General features: G+C 42.6%; 1 protein-coding gene and 1 long non-coding RNA gene across 2 annotated transcripts; one reads left to right on the forward strand and one right to left on the reverse strand.

Annotated features, from left to right (window-relative positions):
* Positions 1–4,756: 4,756 nt before the first annotated feature.
* LOC143418415 (uncharacterized) lies at positions 4,757–7,521 on the reverse strand. The gene is made up of 4 exons (XR_013098428.1): positions 7,371–7,521; positions 6,314–6,456; positions 5,448–5,612; positions 4,757–5,370 (listed from the first exon to the last, which is right to left on the reverse strand). It is a non-coding gene; the product is annotated as an uncharacterized LOC143418415 (long non-coding RNA).
* Positions 7,522–9,516: 1,995 nt separating this feature from the next.
* On the forward strand, positions 9,517–20,339 carry arl6ip1 (ARL6 interacting reticulophagy regulator 1). The gene is made up of 6 exons (XM_004556427.6): positions 9,517–9,681; positions 10,456–10,589; positions 12,289–12,408; positions 15,771–15,888; positions 16,918–17,002; positions 19,431–20,339. Exons 1-6 carry the CDS (start codon positions 9,646–9,648, stop codon positions 19,547–19,549), a joined length of 612 nt encoding a protein of 203 aa, XP_004556484.1. The 5' UTR covers positions 9,517–9,645; the 3' UTR covers positions 19,550–20,339.
* The last annotated feature ends 433 nt before the right edge of the window (positions 20,340–20,772 follow it).

Here is a 20,772-nt window from a genome sequence, read left to right on the forward strand (position 1 = left end):
TAAAAAATAACCAAAAATTGGCTAACACTAAACCAGACTTGATAATATATTTATTCTATTGTATAAATTGTAGGCAGCACGGCGGCACGGTGGTTAGCACTGTTGCCGCACAGCAAGAAGGTCCAGAGTTCAATTCCACCATCAGGCCGGGGTCTTTCTGTGTGGAGTTTGCATGTTCTCCCCGTGTTTGCGTGGGTTCTCTCCGGGTCCTCCGGCTTCCTCCCACCGTCCAAAGACATGCAGCTTGTGGGGATAGGTTAATTGGATAATCCAAATTGCCACTAGGTGTGAACGGTTGTCTGTCCCTGTGTGTTGGCCCTGCGACAGACTGGCGACCTGTCCAGGGTGTACCCCGCCTCTCGCCCTATGACAGCTGGGATAGGCTCCAGCATCCCCGCGACCCTGAAAAGGATAAGCGGAAGCGAATGGATGGATAAATTGTATGAAAACACTTGGACTGCAGACCATTTGTTCCAGATGAAAGTTTTATATAAACAAAGGAATTAAAATGATAATGTAGGTACAACACCGAGGAGTAGACACAGAAGTCCCCTCTTGACCACAGCAGAGGATGTGAAGAAGCTGGATTATCACGTGAAGAAACAAAGCAAGACCTTTCTGTAAGGAACCATTTTCCTTTCATTTTACATACGAATTTCTTTTTAATTTATAAAATCTCCCCCAAAATAGTAGTTTCCATTAACCTAATAACATTTCAAGCTTCTACTTGTCCCAGACGACTGAGATGAATTTGGAATTTAAAAATGATCCTTATCCTGTAGAGGGGGCTGTTTAATGACTGTGTTAACGCGCTGCACATACTTCATTACAAACTTTAAACTGTAATAAAATGCAATAAAAAAAAACGTGTATTTTCTCAGCAGAAAGTGTCAGTAAAGCTCAAAAATGAGCATACCTTTAATTTTAATGGTGACATCATTTCTGTAATAAAAGTAAAGACAATCTTATAGAAGTTTTTAATATTTTCTCAAAGTTTTCTGTCTTTTTTCCTCTTTAAAAATGGGATTTAACTTTATTCTTAAAATGCAAAATTAAAATAAGCTCCTGTAATACTTCTTTTTTCTTAATGTGTTTAGCTGTTGTTAATTTAAAATGAATTTAAAATGCTGCGTTTCATTTTAAATTCTATTATTTGTTGTTAAATTTGAAATGGTGTACTGTTTTAAATGCTCTATCATTAAGTAACCTAATATTTTCATTTAAAAGTATGCTTTAACTCTCTTTAATTTTTATATCAGGTTGCACCCTATTAATTATTATTAAGTAAGTAAGTAAAATTTTATTTATATAGCAAAATATCACAAAGTGCTTCACAAGGTATAAAACAAAAACAGACAAAAGATAACAAAATGCAATTCTAAAAAGACGTGTTTTTAGTTGCTTTTTTAAAAGTCACCACTGAGTCCGCAGATCCTAAGTTCTGAGGAAGAGAGTTCCACAGTGGCAAAAGCTGCGCCTCCCTTGGTTTTCAGCCTTGTGTGCTGAATAACAAGTAGGCCCTGATCACAAGATCTCAGGGACCTGCTAGGGACGTAGGGCTGTAAAAGTTCAGTGATGTAGGCTGGTGCTTGTCCTTTAAGAGCTTTAAATGTCAGAACCAGTATCTTAAAATGGACTCTGACTTCAACGGGGAGCCAGTGCAGCTGTATAAGCAACGGTGTTACATGAGAGTACTTACATGTTTTAGTCAGAAGCCTTGCTGCAGCACTTTGGACAATCTGCAGACGCTCCAGGGAGCTTTTGTTTAGACATGTAAACAGTGAATTACAGTAGTTCTGTTAGATTTGTATTGTTGATTGTCATTTATGCTTAGAAATATTTAACCATATATGCTTAGAGGTGTATAATCATTTGTAGGTTGAAAGAACGTCTCATCCTAGAAGGTCTGTAACAGCTCTGTGTAGCATGAAGGGGGAGTGCGTTCACTCCCTCTGCAGAGTGTTCCGGCATAGATTACACACCTCCTAGGAAAGGCCGTATCTTCTCTTGCTGATTTATGGTATAGCAAGCACACGTATATCTGTTTAAGTATAAGAGCCTTTTGTTCAGATGGACCGCTAGACTCCTGGCACCAGCTTTGGGGAGTCTTCACAGGGTCACATCTGGACCCCACACACACACACACACACACACACACACACACTATTCTTTGTTCACATGTATACCTATGTAAGATGTCATATGTTAATGACCCTATGCATATTCATGTAACCACAATAAAAGGAGTGCTATGGGGAGCCTGGCTGAGAGTCTGACGGAGGCTAGGTGGTGGGACGACACTTGGCCCCAGCCAGATTTCCCTCATGCATGAGTAAACCAGCCTACTTGTGTCTTGCTTTGCAGTGTAATTATATTGTCTTCAACGTTCCAGCGGATAGGTACAAGCTACAAACCTATCAAGTTCAATCGTGATCAAATGAATGCATAAATAACAATCTCCAGTTCAGTATGAGATACTATGGGGCTCAGTTTAGAAATGTTTCTTAAATGATAGAAGCAGGACCGAACCAGAGATTTGACGTGAACATCCAGGGTAGGAGCAGAATCAAAGGTTACCCCGAGGTTCCTGATGGACGATTTCACAAATGTTGAAAGAGGACCAAGAGCATTCATTATGTCAGGTACGTGTCTGTCTGGAGCACATACAAGGACTTCAGTCCTTTCTTCATTAAGTTGGAGGAAGTTGTCAGCCATCCAACCTGTGATGGTTTCTAAGCACACATTTAGAATCTGCAGCTTAGAAACATCTTCAGGTTTAAAAGACACGTACAGCTGGATGTCGTCTGCGTAGCAGTGGTAGCAAATGTCCTCAAAGGGGCTCAAAATATGCTGGAGAGGAAGTAGATATATTAAAAACAATAAGGGCCCCAGCACAGAACCTTGTGGCACACCATAGGACAGGGACGTGGAAGATGACCTGTACTTAGAGACCGCCACAGAAAAGTATCGTTCATAGAGATACGAGGAGAACCACTCTAAGGCAGACCCAGATACAACAACCCAGTATTTCAGCCTTTCAAGCAAAATGTGATGGTCAGCGGTGTCAAAGGCTGAGGGCCAACATTAGGAGTACAGAACACTTTCCTGCGTCAGAATGTCACTGGAAACTCTAAGAAGGGCTGTCTCAGTAGAATGAGCTTTAAAGCTTATTTAAAGAATAATAAATCATTTTTGTATCTTGATTACATTTATGACTGTGAAAAAAAGATGTTTTCGAAAGGTTGTAATCAGCGGGCGGGGAAGCAAGGAGCGGCGCTGATTTTGAACTTTGAAGAAGGCTTGGTTTTGAAGGATTGGATTACGGATTTTGGCGGTTGGCATAAACTGGTGTGTGACTGGACTGGAATGGCAACTCAGGTAGAAGACGATGATGACATGGATTTAGGAGATTGGACACCGGTTAGTGGGAAAGGGGCGAGGAGAGGGAGAAGAGGTAGGGAGGATGAAAGTGTCATAGGAACTCAGGGCAGCAAACGAAGTTTGGAGGGGAATAGTTCGGATGATGGGAGTGTTATCCGGAAAAGGAGTGTCAGAGAAGAGTTTAAAATAATATTGAAATTTAGGCTGAAGGGGTGCAACTTAGCCCAATAGTTTTGTCAAGAGAGCTGAAAAAGAAGTTTGGAGAGGTAACGTTAGCCAAAGTACTTAGAGATGGGAATTTGTTGATAATCGTTAAGACAGAAGAAGAGAAAAATAAAGTGTTGCATACTGAGAGCATCTGCAGAAAGACAGCGAGAGAGAGAGAGAGGTGTTGGGGGAGTGTAAAGTGGTGCGAGGGGTAATCACGGGCATGCCAATAGAAGAAGATTTAGAAAAAATTAGACGTAAATGTTTCAGAGTGGTTTTAGAAGAGGGAGGGGTGCAATGGATCCAGCGTTATGTTTAGAACATGAGATAAGGAAGGCACAAGTGAATAAGGAGAGTGTGCTGGCGGTCTTTTTTGATATAGAGAAAGCGTATGTGGAGGGAAGGTGTATTAATTAAAATGAGGGAAATGGGTATAAATGGTCGAATGTTCAGATGGATTAAGGATTTTTTGGAAGGCTGATGAATAATAGTAAGGATTGGGAGGAGTTATTCGGAGAGTTTGCCAATAGAAAATGGAACGCCACATGGAAGCATAGTTAGCCCGCTATTGTTTTCACTGCTGATTAATGATGTGTTTAAGAACATAGAGGGTGGGATGGGGTTTTCAGCTTTTGCAGACAATGGGGCGATGTGGGCACGAGGACGACGGTTAGAGTTTTTGGTGAAGAAAGTACAGAACAGTGGTCATATAAATGAGGGTTTAAATTCTCAGTTGATAAGACTAAGTTGATGGTTTTTACAAGAAAAAGAGGTGCACTCAGAAAAATAAAGGTGCCAACTGGAACCAAAAGTGGTTCTTTAGACTGATGCCATAGAAGAACCTTTTTTGGTGCCACAAAGAACCTTTCAAACAATGGTTCTTTGAAGAACCATTTCTTTCAGTGGTTCATTGAAGAACCTTTAAAGGTGCCCCAAAGAACCATCAAGAAATGGTTCTTTGGGGCACCTTTAATGGTTTTTCAAAGAACCTTTTTAAAAATGGTTCTTTGAAGAACCATTTTTAAAAAGGTCCTTCAAATGGTTCTTTAAAAGAACCATTTTAAAGAACCTTTTTTGAGTGGTTCTTTAAAAAACCATTTTAAATCTTTCAAAATAAAATGCATCATAAATTGAATTTGAGTAGGGCAAAATAAATACGAGCACAGCATAGACATATATTAATGGTTTATTGTCATTTTGTAGTTACCAAAAGACAAAAAGGCATTTTAACCCTCAGCACAACATCACTACTAATACATGTCACATATTAGTGTTTTAAACAGTAATAATTAAATATATTTGCTATACTATAAATAAATATATATAAATACTATAGCTACAGATAACACAACAAATAATACATGTATTGTTTAATTAATAAAACATCAGAAAGTGATAAAACACATTAGAAATAGCAATAGCTTCATAACAGACCAATAAATCAACACATTTTCATCAGCAGATGTTTGCATGTTCAGTAAAAACATTTCAACAAGTTTATGATTAAAATGATCAATGAACTTCAGCCTTACGCTATGTAATGTACGTTTCATGTTGTACTCATGGTCCTTTGTTAGTTCAGTTTAGGATAATGTCTCTGACGTATGTATCATATCAAATATATGTCATATCAAAACAAGCCCACACCTGCAGTTGTTTCAGTTTTTCACTGGTGTTTCCTGTCAGCTGGTCAACCTCACTCAGGCAGACATCCATATCAGCCAACCAAACGACAAGTTCCTCCCTTTGTGCTTCAAACCCCTCCCACTCTGAGACAAGGAGCTGAAAGAGAGAGAAAAGAGTCAATTATAAAGAAGAGAGAGAAGTGAAACCCTCCTCAGAAGGTCTGACTCGCATACCTGCAGTTGACCTGTGATGGACTCCTGTTTGGCGTTCACGTCATCCCTCGTTGTTGCCAACAGCCGAGTCTGCAGGGTGCCCTGGAAGAGCTGAGTTAATGTTCGACTCGTCCTGGTCAGGCTCTCCAGCTGGATGAGCCGAGGTCTCCCCTCTCACCGCTGCCTCTGAACACAGAAACACAAATTTCATCTGAAGCAGGAGGTGCAGATTTTTTGTGCTATTCTTTTCTAAATCCAGGCTAGATCACGTGGAGGTATTTGGAAAACTTTTTTGGCCAGTGGACGACTGTTGTCTTGCAGAAAGTCAAATCAAACATATGCGATACACAATTAATTCACAAGAACACATTATAAAAAATAAGTCCAGTTCTTGCCTGATTTCAAGTGAAATCTGCATCAAAACAGGGTGACAGAAGTAAAACGAGAGCACAAAGCCTCACTTTGTAAAAGCCTGCTATTACAGTTCTCCTCTATGCAGACGACTTTCCTGTTTTCAAGGCACAACTTGGATCTGCTGTACGAATCTTATGAATACACACTAAATGAAACAATAGTGTGCATGACTCCAGATTCTGATCCCTCATCCTAATATGGTCCCAACATAGCAACAGCAAGAAAGCAAATGTTGAGGCTTCAAAATACAAAGTCCATAAACCAATGGCTGACGTGGGTTTTATCATAAGGGTGATAAATATACAGATTTCAGTCTGTCTTAGAGATTTGATGTTCATTTACCTGCAGATGCACTATACATACCTGCTCCATGGTTTTTCACAACATTTTGCACATCACTATTTAATACAGGAAGTAGGTGAACTAAAACAAGTCATCTTTCTTTGTGAGAGGACCATATTAATGAAACAAACCTCATCATAGGGAGCCCTAAAGATGCTCCTGCTGCTTCTCTTCCTCCTCATCCTAAGCTTCCTTCTCCTTGTCCTCGCCTTCCATCCAATTGTAATTCAACCTAATTGTGTTTCTCCCCCTCCTCTTCCTCATTTTGTTGGAGCTGTGAACACAATTAATGTGAATCTGGATTAATTTGTGCAAACAAGAAAAATCTACAGCTTTTTGGTCAGAGGTGCTCTTGTGATTTAAGCCGGGTAGAGTAGATTTATGTGTTGATGCTACCTGCTTCAGCTCTGGCTGCTGAGTGATATTTACACCCTGGCTGGATTACAAACTTTAACCATGTGCTCAACTTTGGCCCGGCGTTGATACCTCTTGTTAGTATAACGACCTCTTCTTAGCTTGTATGTATGATGGTGGATAAATGAAATATAAAAAAAAATTAACTATATTACAAAAGAACATCTATCTTGGAAACATCAAATGACCGGAGCATAACTTGTCAACTAGTCCGAAACTAAGTTATGCAGGAACAGTCAAAGACACACCTTCTCATGTCACATTTCTATTCATTTCTATATAATTCGATTAGACAATAAAGAGTCATCTAATCTAATTATTCATTCAAAACACTTATGCATAGCTGCATTTTATACAGCTCATACAGAATTCAAAGTACAGGTTCATGTGAGTATTTAATGTACGGCTCAGATCTACAGAATTTCAGAGTTTCTAGAGCAGACACAGAGCTCACGCCACAACAGGCTTCAGGCGCCATTTTAGTGACTTTAATAATATATTAAATTTTAATTTCGGTCTAGCTGACATTAGGTTATGTACGCAGCACGCAATTGAACCACATATTTTAGAAGCCAAAGGTTCAAATTAGCTGGGAGCAGCTTCACTTAATTATAACAGTGGTTTTGTTAGGAAAACAGTTGGATACTAAATTGCGCTGACATCAACGGCTAACGTATCTAGCTAATCGCTACTGTTAGCACAACATTAACAGCAAGCTACAATGACGAGTAACAAAAACAAAACAGTAATAAGGTTTTAATGAAAATGTTTTACCTTTTCCAACAGTCCCAGAATCCACAGCTTCAAAGTCCAGCAGGTACTGAAGACTGTTATCCGTTTCGCTGTCACCGTCCGTGAGTTTTTTTTTTCCCGAAAGGTCAAGGCCCGCCGCTCGCACACTCTGTCTGCGCATGCGCATCCCAACGACGGACCCCTCCGTCCGCTCCCGGGAGGTTATAGTATGACGTGTTCTGACGTCACTCTCTCTCTCCCTGTCATTTATTTGGCTCGAAACACATATTAACAAATTGCTCAGTGATGAACAACTACTCAGATCATTTACCTAAGCAGTGTGCTTTGTCAAAACGAAGTGTGTGTTCATTACACTGACATTCTGTTCTGCAATTGTTATTTACTTGTATTTTATAATTTGACTTTACATACTGCTGGGTGGTTTGTAAAGTTTACAATAACTAGTATTATCATTATGCTATATTTTCAAAAATATATAATAATCTCAAAAGCAATGCCTTGGAGTAGAAAATAGTAATGCTTTATTAAAATTTAAAACTAAAGTACAGTATTTGAATGTGTGTATTGTGTCTACTGTTTACAAATATTTCTAACTTTTATTTGAATATTCAGTTTCCTACCATCTTCTCTTAAAGGGTAATTGCCAGGTATCCCGCCCTCCCCCTTCGCACACACATGCACACAAAGAAAACATACAGTATAATTCACAGCCTCATTATAGTGAATAAATATTTATGCCATTTACACCATCAAACTTAGATTGCTAAGGATGAAGAACCTTTTGTTCTTTAAAGAACCATTTGTAATAGCTGAAGAACCATCCACAAAATAAAAAGGTTCTTTGACGTATGATGGTTCTTTAAAGAACCATGAAGACATCTGAAGAACCATTTAAGAACCATAATTTTTCTGAGTGTGGGGTTGACGTCAGGGTCAGATTATATGGACGGGAACTGGAAAGGGTAAAACAATTTAAATTTTTGGGGGTTGTGGTTTGATGAAAGGGTGACATGGGCTGTACATATTCAGAAAATAATAGACAGGTGCAAGAAAGTGTTGAATGTCATGAGGTGCTTAGTGGGAACTGACTGTGGGGCTGATAGGAAATCTTTAAAAGCTTTATATACTGGGTTGATTGGGTCAGTATTGGATTATGGGTGTGTCGTATATAATTCTGCTGCCGGAACAAGTCTTTGTAAGTTGGATAGTATCCAATATCAGGCGTTAAGACTTTGCTCAGGTGCATTCAAAACAACATCTGCAGCAGCACTACAGGTAGAAATGGGGGAAATGCCATTACAACTAAGAAGAGAGCAACTGACATTGAATTACTGGGCAAATTTACAAGGACATGGTCAGGATCATCCGACAAAAACTGTTTTCCAACCATGCTGGGAAAAAGAGAAAACGCAATTGAACAGTGGGACAGAAAGCAGCTGAACTTAATCTGGACAAGATCAACATGTCAAACAGTACCGTTGCCTACAATACCACCATGGATGCTCGCTGATGCAGTAGTAGTTCCTCAAGAGCAGAATACGACACAAAATGAAGGAAAGGTGGCAAAAGCAATGGGAGGAGGAGAGGAAAGGGCGATGGCTGTAAACATCCAAAGGAAAGTGGGGAAATGAGAAGTACTGGACGAAACAGGAGAGAGGAGACGATTATATCTCGACTGAGATTTGGACACACTGGCTTAAATAGCACATTATTTTTAATAGGTAAACACTGTGCAGGGGAGTGTGACTGCAGTAGGGAACAGGAAAAAAAGAACATGTTTTATTGCATTGTCAGAAGTATGATATGGAAAGGAGACAACTGATCAAAAAGCTGGACGATATGAAAGTGAAGTTGGACTTGTTTGATTTATTTCGCATGAGCTCTATAAGTGAAAGTTATCAGGCTGTATTTTGGTTTTTAAGGCAGACCGATTTGTTCCGGAGAATTTGAATATTTTATTTTATTTTATTTTATTTTTTAAATTGTCATTTCGGTCCACACTCCACACCACGTGGTGGCGGTAATGCACAATTTTGCTGTTTGCCAACCGCCAATAAACCCTATACAAAAGAAGAAGATGTTTTCGAAAGGCAAGGATTGATATTGGAACTCTATTACCCAGAGTTCCTCATGTGTGACGTAGGTTTTTCAGTTAAAAACATCCTGCCTCCTCGGCTCTACCGTTAGTGGCGCTGAAGCTAACGGGAGCGGAGGGTGCTGTCCTTCTGTTGGTCGTTTCTCCGAAAACTCATAAAAGAACTCCACATTAGAAAGTAGGCCGCTCAGTTTAGAGATAATGGCGGAAGGAGACAACAAAAGCGTGAACTTGATGGTAAGTATGAAGCATTTTTAAAACACAGTATGGCGAATTTAAGGGCTCGTGTTCGATGTAGGCGTGTTTGCAGCAGGAGAGTTAGCCTCGCACGTCGCTGCTAATCTGACGGCACTAACACTACTGTGGTGTTTAGAGATTCGTGTAAATAGTGTGAACTTTGCACATGGGGGCAGCTGAAAAGTCTAAGCTAAGCGATTTAACCCTGATCGCTTATCCGTCCGTCCGTGCTGACCGCAGCTAACCTTAGCTCGCTGACTAGTTAGCATGCTTATTTTAGCTTCAGCAGCGGGGACGCTTCCTTTTTGTGGAGGTGCTGCCTCGCCCTAACGCAGAAATCATTTTAAAGCTTTAAAACAAACTGAGATCGAGTCATCACACGCTCATTCGACGTGGTTTGACAGCCTGTGTTTGTCCCCGGTTATTTCTACGTGTAGTGCACTGTCACTGCGCCGTCTTATCACCAAAGATACACACCCTGTTTATCAATTTGCTTCTCAAATAGACTTCTAGGCCACAAAACACACAAACTGAGAGCCATATAAAGGAGTATCGTTACATTCAGGTGTTCTGTGTGTGAAACAGCAGGATAAACCCACATTATATGACTTTAAAGGTGCTAGTTGCTCTTCCAGAGGCAGCACAGTAATGTCACCTTTATACTAACTCCTGGAGAGACTGCCCTCCTGAGTACACAATCCCCTCAGATTACACTGATATCGCACAGTTTGATGGTCAGTTAGGTAATGTGTAAAGGTTTGTTTGTGTGTTCAGGCCCAGGAGACGGCCCAGCTGGAAGAGCAGCTGCAGTGCTGGCGTGAGGTGATCCTGGCTGGGGATCAGGTCCTGCGTTGGGAGAAGCCCTGGTTCCCCGGAGCGCTGATGGGCGCGACCACCGTGCTCTTCCTGTGAGTCTGCTTCAGAGTGGGCGCTACACAGCTGGCACCACACATTTCCTTCCTCTCAGCAGTGATAGCTATCTGTTACAGGAGAGCAGGGAGAGGCTGGCCATGTCTTATATTCAATTTTTATAGTTTACATCTGCCAGCGACTAAAAGCAGCCCGGTTTGATCTCAGATGGGCTGAGCAAAGTAAACCAAGGTGGAATTACTCAGATTTATTTCTTCCAGTGTAAAACTAACAGTACAAAGTGTTATGTCTTTGGTCAGGTATTTTTCTGATTTAATCAGGAGTCTGATGGTTGGTTGACCAAAGATTTGCATCACAGTATTTTAAGATTCTGGTGGATTCCCTGGATTAATTATTTTGTAGTACATTTTGTTTAAGTGTGTCTTTATGTAGGTTTACCTTCAGTCAGGAGTATAAATTATTCAAAAACTACTTTAAGTATTTGACATAGGGCTATAATCACATCATAACTGTAAGTCTTTTCTGGTTTTGGGTTGGTTGTAATGTCACTTTTTGTTATCCATTTGCACTTTTTCTTACAACTGTTGTGTGCAGGTGATTCTGTCTTCAGGTAAAATCTCCTCTCTTGGAGTATCTCTGCTCGTTTCCCATCCTTCAACTGTCTGTACTGCACAGAGGCCTTCCTGTCTGCTAACATACTGCTAGAATTGCGCAGCAGCTCTGGATGGTGTAATTTAGGATGTGTAACGTGTTAGTGGTGCACAGCAGCCATTTCTATCTTTGCCCTGTGGAACTGAGTTAGCTGTGGAGTCTTGTCTGCTTTTGTTAACTTAAATGAGTCGTATAATTACAACCATGAGTGAACAGGGTGCAGAGCTAATACAGGTCCGCTTTCAGTGTGCGGCTTCTGGTCAACACACACACACACACACACACACACACACACACACACACACACACTGTCTCTTATTTAAACCACTAGAAAAACCATGGTAGACATTTGAACTGTTTCTTGTAGTGTTCAAGCTCAGACCGTGATGTTGTCAGAGGAGCACTACGATTACAAAACCGCTAACAAACAGATGTTTTTAGTTTTCAGATCGATGAACCAAAGAAATCCAAAACGACGATTTTGTCAGTCAAACTCGACAAGTCGCACTACTCTCTTACTCTCTTCCAGACACTTGTGCTCTCGGTTAGTAAAGCAGGCGTCACCACAGAAAGAACAGCAGTGTAACCTGTATCCTGCGGGGTGAAATGGAGGCTTTGGCAGGCTGATTCTTGAGGCCTGATTTATTACTAAATAAGATAATAATTAATTGCCTGTGACAAGTAATATAAGCCCACACTGATGTAAAACGAGTGTCCTAATTACAGTTTTCCAGCTGGTTGTCAGAACACTCAGCTTAATGTTAATCTTTTCCACATTGTTGAAACACAAAGCAAAACAATGCAGATTAGCTTCTGCTAAATGAGCTTCGGTTGGGCCGTTATTAGGTTATTCCTGAAATCTACTGAGGGTGAATCCAGACTGGAACACTGCTGCACTGTTTCTGATGCCTTCCTGCTTGTTTCACACACCCTCAGTGTTCATGTCTTTCAGCTGCAGGTGCTTTGTACGCTCCAGCGTTCATGAGCAGAGATCCCCAAATCGTAACAATCGTAACAAAATGAAGGCGTGATTTTAAACAATGAAATGTTCAAACCCGTTCTGCCTGTTTTGTGTTCATCCTCCAGGCTCATCTACTACTTGGACCCATCAGTGCTGACCGGCCTGTCCTGCACCGTCATGTTGCTCTGCCTGGCCGACTATCTGGTGCCCACCCTCGCCCCCCGAGTGTTTGGCTCCAATAAGTGGTGAGAGCTCTCATATTTGCTTCGCCCCTATGTAGACAGGTTTTCCTGTTTTGTCAGTCAGTTCTGAAGGCTTCCTACATCACTCTGGCTTCAGAGATGACCTCCAGCTTTGGTCTTTGACTAAACTGAGTTGTGAAAGAGGAGGATATATATTATCGCAACGTTCAACAGACTTCCACAGGAGGATGAAACTGGATGCTTATCAGGGTTTCAGGATCGTTCCAACTCAGCCTTAACTATGAGCGATGCAGCTTCATATGACTTTGTTGCTGTGTCTTTGATTCTTGTTTTTTCTGCAAATCAGAAGTGATGAAGCACAGAGAGGGTGATCTCAGATGGTGTAATGAGAACAGCTGTGTGAGTGAGCACAACACATGTCATGGTCTAACTGGACGATAACCAGTTAAACAGTCCACTGAGGAGGAAGATAATAAATTCTGAGGCAACATGAAGCTGAAGGGGAAAGGTGAGCGGAGAAAAGGAAGACGTATGGTTTAAAAGAACAAAAACAGGAGGGGGGTTCCCTCCAGCTGTGCCGGTTTAAAGCAGTGGTGGTCTGGCCTGCTTTAGAAGCCAGAAACAGTTCATGCCTCACACGGGTTTTGTTTTTATTTACTGCTATTTAGGGCTGGGCCATATCATACCGTTCATGGTAATACCGCTACAATGTTAGCCAACGATAAGAAAATGAAATATGGCGATAGAAAGTGGGTAAAACGCGCATGCGCTGTGCCTTTGTTTTCATACGCACATGGCGAACGAGAAGAGCGAAAGCGGATTGTTGAATGAAACAGATGAACCTGAACTGGTTTGTAAAACGTTGCAGCTTCACTGGTGTGGAACTGGTTTAGCTTTCGTCCGTCAGATACACAACAAAGCACTATTTTTGGTAGCGCATGCTAGCGGGCCGTCGTTATTACCGTGTTGTTTGGAAAATACGGCGCACTTAAAATCAATCCTTTGATTTTTCTGAACATCGACAGAGCTCCTTATAATCCCGTGTTCCTTATGTCTGAACTCTGGTTGTGTTTACTGACCTCGAAACGATTTTATGTGCACGGCGCTCGAACATCTGTCAGATGTTTCAGTACGACTTTGCTAAGCTACGAAGCCGCACCGCTTGATGGATTGTCGGAGCGTTACGGCTATTGTAGGCGGAGCCTCGCGGAGTGATACGTACTGTGCTTCAACATAATGTTACCGTATTGTGTGTGTGTGTGTGTGTGTGTGTGTGTGTGTGTGTGTATAACCTCGTTAAGTTTTGTTGATGTTATACATGGTTATGCTGAGGATGTGTCGGCCAGTTTCCACTGGAAATGCCTTTTGGTTAAACTGTCAGCGAGGAATTTGCATTTGCACTTTAAATATTTATATAACTTTAATGCACATAAAAAAACAGCTGATTGTGTAAGTGAAAATGCATTGACTTGTTGTTTTTTGTTTTGTTTTTTTTGCACAAATAAAGTTGTGGAGTTGTAAAGTATTTTGTCTGGTGTCAGTTATATCGTTATTGCAAATTTTCAAATGTATATCCTGATAAATATTTTTGGTCACGTCGCCCTGCTCTACTGCTATTTACATCAAAATGGGTCCAAGCTGAATTTTGGACCGTCCTAGTATGTTTTCGGAGGATGGTCATCAGTAAGTCCACGCGACCTGCCCAACAAAACGTGCATGTGTAGGGAAACCGATGGTTTCGAAAGCCTCTACAGAACTGACTGTGTAAAATTGCCCCGCCTTCATAATGAGGGCGGCTCACCTGGAGAGTTAGTTGGTTAAGACGAGTTGTAAAGCCTGTTGGCTGAGCTGCACCTGGAGTCCTCTCATCCTCTTTGTTTGTTAGTAAAACATAACAAACTAGATTATTAGAGACCTGCAGCCAAAGGGGCGTTTCATTTTCAGTTCGAGGTAAATGGCAGACTGTCCCACGGCTTCACGAAGCTTCGGCAGTAGCCAGTACTCGGCGAGCAGCCCGTTGATTCAGCTGTTTGTGTTGGATGGTGACAACCAGACACCCAGGACAGGATAGGATAACAGCCTTCAGTTGGCACGGTGTGCTGCACGTCATCCTCCAGCTGATATAAAAGCTTGCATCAGCAGAGCGTGACCTGCACTGCTTCACACTCAACACAGCCTCTGGGTGATGATGTACAGTTTTTGAGATTTTCGCTTGTTTTTAATCTACCGCTGGGGGCTTGGTTTATGTAGGGAGATTAAAAAGCCTGTTTACATTTTCGGTTACAGCCTCGGGATGATGAGCTATTTGTCTGCAGAGCCTGACCAATGTCCTTTGAACTCACTGAGACGGCAGAAAGCTGGCGTATCTGTGCGAGTCTGTAACACGAAGCTGGTCACGGTCCCTGTTTGGCTCCCCGACAACAAGGACTGAAATAGGGAGTGATGGCGAAGCAGAAAATAGAGGTCACACTTCCCAGCTGTCCCCTCTTGTCCTTCACTGTTTGATCTCTTTAGCCTTCACAGCAGTGCAGCGTGCGATGTGGTGTTCCAGTTTATTGGCTGTGAGGCAAATTATGGTCGGAGATTGTTGTTGGGTGATTCCCAAACAGTGAAACTTCCACCTGTCAGTGATTTTGCTTGTTTGTCTTACTGAACTCCAGAATGTGAGAAAGTTTGGAACTGAACTTCAAGCAGAGCTGGTTTGTGCTGCGAGCAGCCCGGGAGAGTTTACTCTGTACCTGTAGTGATGTTGATGGGCAGCACCTCTCCTGTGTGTCCTTTATGTTTTGTCAGGTACACGTTTTTATAAATGGAGGATTCTATTCTCCTGCCTCTTATCCAGCTGGTAGCTTGTGTTCAATAGACCCAGTTCTTCCCCTGATCAGGTTCTTGGTTCTGGTTCTGCTTAAGCTCAGAGCAGCACAAGTTGCAGTCAGCTGGGCCGCAACTCAGTGCTGTTACCTGGTGACAGGAGGAGGTTAGGTGGACCTCCTCCTGTTGTAGGTTGGATTTTCTAAAGCAGAAAGTGAGGAAGTTTAAATATGCTGAGAAGCTGATATTGAAGTTTTTTGCCCTGTGATCTGAAATATTTGTGCCTGCTGCAGCTGATCATCTGTGAGTCAGCTGATCATTTCAGCTCTAATGGAGCTTAGACATTTATTAGGTCACATTAAAAACGTTAATGCAACAACACTGTTTTTTTTCTCACTCTCATTGGTTTAAATAGAGCTAAGTGTTGCAGGCGGCTGTGTGTGACTCACTGGCTTCCTCTTGATGGTGAGATTAGGAAATGTTGGTGAAAACCTTTCTTCAGGCCTGAGCTTTAACTCAGCAGAAACTCTGCAGCCAGGACCGTTGAGTGAGTTTTCTCATTGTCTGTAACACCTTGAACTCTGCTCCTGCAGGACCACCGAGCAGCAGCAGCGTTTCCACGAGATCTGTGGGAACCTGGTGAAGACTGAGCGCCGCATCGTGGGCTGGTGGAAGCGCCTCTGCACCCTCAAGGAGGAAAAACCCAAAATGGTACGCTCAGAGCTTTCACTTTGATCCCAACCCCTCCAAATCCAGCATTTTTAAGACATAAATTCCCAATCCTGCATCTGATGTTGCAACTAAACACCTCACTATAATAGTTGTAAGTGTAATCAGCTGCCTCTTGCTGGTCTCAGCCATGCTGTGTGTTTGTAGTTGGAAGCTTTTGACTGTGTTGCAGTCGGTGAAGAAGAGGCACAAAACTTTCCACAATGTTCCCAGGCTCCAAAATGAATCACATTTGCACAAAGTTCTGATAAGCTGATCTTTGTAGGCTAGCTTAGCGTGCACAGTGAAGGGGCTGTATCTGATTGGCTGCTGAAGGCAAGCGTTTAGTCCCAAAAACAGTCTGTGACCTTTGCTTTTCAGTATTTATTTATTTATTGTCATTGTCAGAGAACAATGAAATTGCATTTGGGGCTTCCGTACAACCCGTAAATAAAATAATGAAGAAAATAATAAATACCCCTTAAAACCCAAGTGTAAATATTTAACCCAGTGTGACTCCAGTGCAATAAGACAATCCTTAGCAACAACATGAGAACATGACAAGTAAACATGAGAACCTGACAAGTAAGTTCATTGCTATTAAGAAGTTGGATATGGTTATTGTCCGTGAGAGGGGGGCAGAGAGTTCAGGAGCCTCACAGCCTGTGGATACAGGCTGTTGGCCAGTCTGGATGTTCTGGCCTGTATAGACCTGTACCTATTTGGTCTGAGCAGAGTTAAAGTCTAACTTGCCCTGAGCTACAGGGAACCTGAATGAATCAAATAAGCTGCAGTAAATGGAAGTTTTATTACAACAGGGAGTTCTCTCTGTGCTCCAGATAAAAATATCAGCTGATCTGACTTTGCTGCTCCACTTAGCAGACCTCAAACTGGGTCACGGGCAGCCAGAACAGAGTTTTTCACAGCCTGTGTGACTCGTTCTCATTCAGTGGCCATTCTGACTCTTCCTTCTGAATGATGACTTGCTAATGAAATTGAGCTGAATGTAACCTGACCTCCTGATCTCCACAGTACTTTGCCTCAGTGATCAGCAGCCTGCTGGCTGTGGCCTGGATCGGACAGCAGGTGCACAACCTGTTCCTGACGTACCTGATCGGTGAGTATACTTTCACTTGACTACAAAAAGACTGTTTTGTTTATCGCCACTGTTATCAGCCATGTTTCACTCATATCTTTGTGGGTTTCCTTCCTGCACTCTCCCCTGCTGGCTGCTGTCCAATCACACGCTCCTTCATGTCTCAAATTGTTGAGCTGTAAAGTCACTTTTAATAATACTATTAGGCAAACATCTGGTGAGCGGTTCAGACCCGGTGTGACTACCAAAGGTAAAGCACTCGTACCTCGTGTGCCGTCAGGTTTGGGCTTTGTATCAGTAATCGGGTCTCACTGTAAACACGCTTCAATACCACTCTGACATTAAAACGACACAAGTCTTACTGTAATGCCAGATTTTATTTTAAATGTGCTCTTCACAGTTTGTTGTTGTGCATTAGATGTTTTTGCACAAACTCCACATCAGGTCAAAAACAAACTCCGATGTGGCTTCAGGGGTTTGTGATAGAGACGATGTAGGAGAGCAAGCTGAGGGTGAGCCGTGTTCCCGGCTTCCAGGTGAAACTCCCGCGCTCAGCTGCAGACCTGTTTGGATGATGCCAGCAACCTTTAAAGAAGGTGTTACACTCTTCTCCTTTTAGAGAGAGAGAAACAAGAGCTTGCTGCTCATCCCACACTGCCCGTTTCTTTATTTTTCTGTCCTGGGCTGATTTTCTTTCTTTTTTTCAGTTCTTCTGTGGGGGGGGGGGACCCGGACAGTTAATACTGGGAGACTTGTTCACCTCTTGGTTTGGCTTCCTCTGCTCTGTCGCTCCAGAACACAATGATTTATGTCCTTAAACCTCTGTGTAATCCTTCACACCACACACAGGCTGAAGTGGACATAGTCTTTGACATTTTGCTGAAGGCGTGCCTGCAGACCCCGCCCAGCTTCATTCTGTTTTAAGACATTTCGGTTTTAATGAAAGGCTCGCAGAGTGTCGGGATTAAAATGAGAAATCTTAAATGCTCGTCTCTGCTCTCGGGTCCTTCTTTAAAACTGCTTTCGCTGAATGTGGAAGTTGAGCCTTTCGTGCATTTTCTGCGGACAGAAACTCGTACGTGACTGAAGAGGAAGAGGCACTCGTGTTCATCAGCAGTTTTAAATGCTTCTGTGTTCAAGTTAATTTAATGGCCGATGGTGCTTTAGACTGATATTTATCTTTGATATTTGGCAGGTTTTTGCATGTTTGAAGCTCTGCATGTGGCTCTGAGTGGATCAGGGGTATTCATTATTAATGGGGCTGATTGTGGAAGTCTTTACAGGAACGTGCAGTAAAACTTGAAACCATGTCTCACCGCTGCAGAGGGCGAACACGTCTTAAAGCTGCCGGGGGGGGGGGGTTAGATCAGCAGGTCTGGCGAGCTGTGAGTGGGCTAATCCCCACTTACATAAGCTGAGACATGTCGAGTGTTCCTCTGACAGAAACCGAGCAGAAAGGCAATCAGAGGTCATGTGACTGTGGGTTTTAATCTGGTTGCTCTTCAGGCTCGTCTGGTTAAGCAGCTGCTTTCATGTGAAGACTTCATCTGCCAGCATCGGGTGGAGTACAAGCAGCGGGTGGAGTACAAGCAGCGGGTGGAGTACAAGCAGCGGCTCCTCACCGTCTTTCTTAAATCAGTGGCTAATGTTCCTCGGGCTGTGCGGTGTGAGTGAGTCACTGCTCAGAGAGCTGAGTGAAAGCTGTGAACAAGTCACTGATTGTTCTGACATGAACACGGGGAGTGATGCCAAATGAGCCGTGAAAACCAACGCAGGTTTTCAGCCGATGCTGGCTTTGAAGGGAAACGCTGATCTGACAGAGTGAAAGTATTTTTCATATCGGTCAGTCTTGCAGGATGCAGCAGAACCTGAAACCATCGACACGCCGTCACTTTATCCCTGCTGTGATTGGTGGTTGGAAAGCTCGATGCAGTCACGCTGAAGTCGTCCATCGGTCTGTCCATTCAAAGCGATCCTGGTGGATTGAAACCGGACGCGTGTGCCGCCTGATCATCCCGGATAATCCTCTCTGGTCATTAGACTGAGCGCGTGCAAAATTAACCGTTTCATTAATTTGACCTCGCAACCATGAGGTGTTCTTTCTCTACTCGATGCCCCCTGGTGGCAGTTTAAGAGCATTTTCTTTTCTTTCTTTTTTTTTAATCTGTTAGTATAAATTATGTTTCAAAATAAGAGCCTGCAGGTGTTTCACTATGAGATTATTGGCAAGTAAGAAAATTAAAACTAAAGCCACTTTCACCTTTGACCTTCAAACAGTTTTGTGACAGTCAGGTTTGGATGATTTCATTTTTCTCACAGGAGCAAACTGTGGTTTCAGACACACACAGGCAGCGTGTCAAAGTTCATCACGTGCTGTCTGTAAACGTTTCAGCGCTCAAAGCGTCCGATTTAAAATCTTTGCACACTTTTTTTGTTCTTCTCGTTGCAGTGAGCTTCCTGCTGCTGCTGCCCGGCCTGAACCAGCACGGCATCATCACGAAGTACGCCGGCATGGCCAAGAGGGAGATCAACAAACTGATGAAGCAGAAGGAGAAGAAGAACGAGTAGATGAGCGTTCGCTGTGAAGAGGGGAAGCTCTGCAAGACGAGAAAACGCAACAGGACGATGGGAAAGTGGAGGAAAGTGAAGAAAAAGGAGCAGGGGAGTTTAAAAAGTCCTCCTGCTGCCCGGGTCTCTGCACTTTGTTTTGATTTTCACAGTTTCATTTCTCACACACACATTTAAACCTCATCACACACAAGGTTTTATTTTGCTTTTGAATTAATCTGCCATGCATGCTGCCACCAAATGAAGGTGATCACACGTGGAAATGTCCCAGTCAAACATCATCCTTCTGTTTCTTAGATCAGCTGTGCTTCGCTTGGAGGCGTCGATGCTTTCAAAGCCGTTCCCTCTACTTAGACTACTGAGCAGTTTGTGTAGCATTGCTGCCTCATTTTAACCTCTCAGACAGCAATGATTTTTTTTTTTTTTGGGGGGGGGATTAACAGCAGGTCTTTTTACGTTTTTGTGCTTCTTCTGCTTCACTTGTGTTTGAATTTAGTGCTGAAAACAAAACTGGATTTGAAGCGGAGCTGAAACTGTTGGTAGAGACAGGCCTACTGCTGTACCGCTGCTAGCTGGACTCTGTTAGTGCTGGGATAAAACCCCACAGTGCGTCGGTGACGTGGGGCGTCTCTGTAAATAGGCCCCACCCTTTCTTCTCTGTCCCCGTCTGTCCTTTTCTTGTTATTTATGTGTTCGTTTCTCCTCAGTCTTCTTATTTCTGGTATTTCAACTCATTTCATTATTTGTGTTTATTGGAGATCTTTACACACGAATAAAGTGATTTAAATGAGGTTGTTTCTTGGTCTTCATGTGTGTGAGCCCTGCCCTCCTTCCAGACCTGCACTGTCCTGACCGTTGGCAGCACACCTGCGCCGTGTATTCTCTCAGGACCAAACACCTCACAGCTCCACAGTGATCCGACCCACTGATCATTGGCACGTTATTGGACCACAGTGGGAGTACAGGATTGAATATTTCTCTCAGATTTGAAGCTTTTATTGTTGGTTAAACTGGGTGGGGGGCTTTCATTAGTGGCTTAGGACCCTAGAATTTTGGGTCCAGTAGTGATATTTGGATGAGAGGGTGATGGCATTAGCTGATAACTTAGCAATCACCACACACTGTATGCTTGTATCACACAGACCTGCTGATTAGTAACAGCCAGAATTTCACCAATATTTCTTGCCGTGTCTGTTAGTACCTCACAGCAGCCATATCATTGG

Source organism: Maylandia zebra, linkage group LG4 (assembly GCF_041146795.1).
Source record: "Maylandia zebra isolate NMK-2024a linkage group LG4, Mzebra_GT3a, whole genome shotgun sequence".
In the NCBI taxonomy this organism is placed as follows: Eukaryota; Metazoa; Chordata; class Actinopteri; order Cichliformes; family Cichlidae; genus Maylandia; species Maylandia zebra.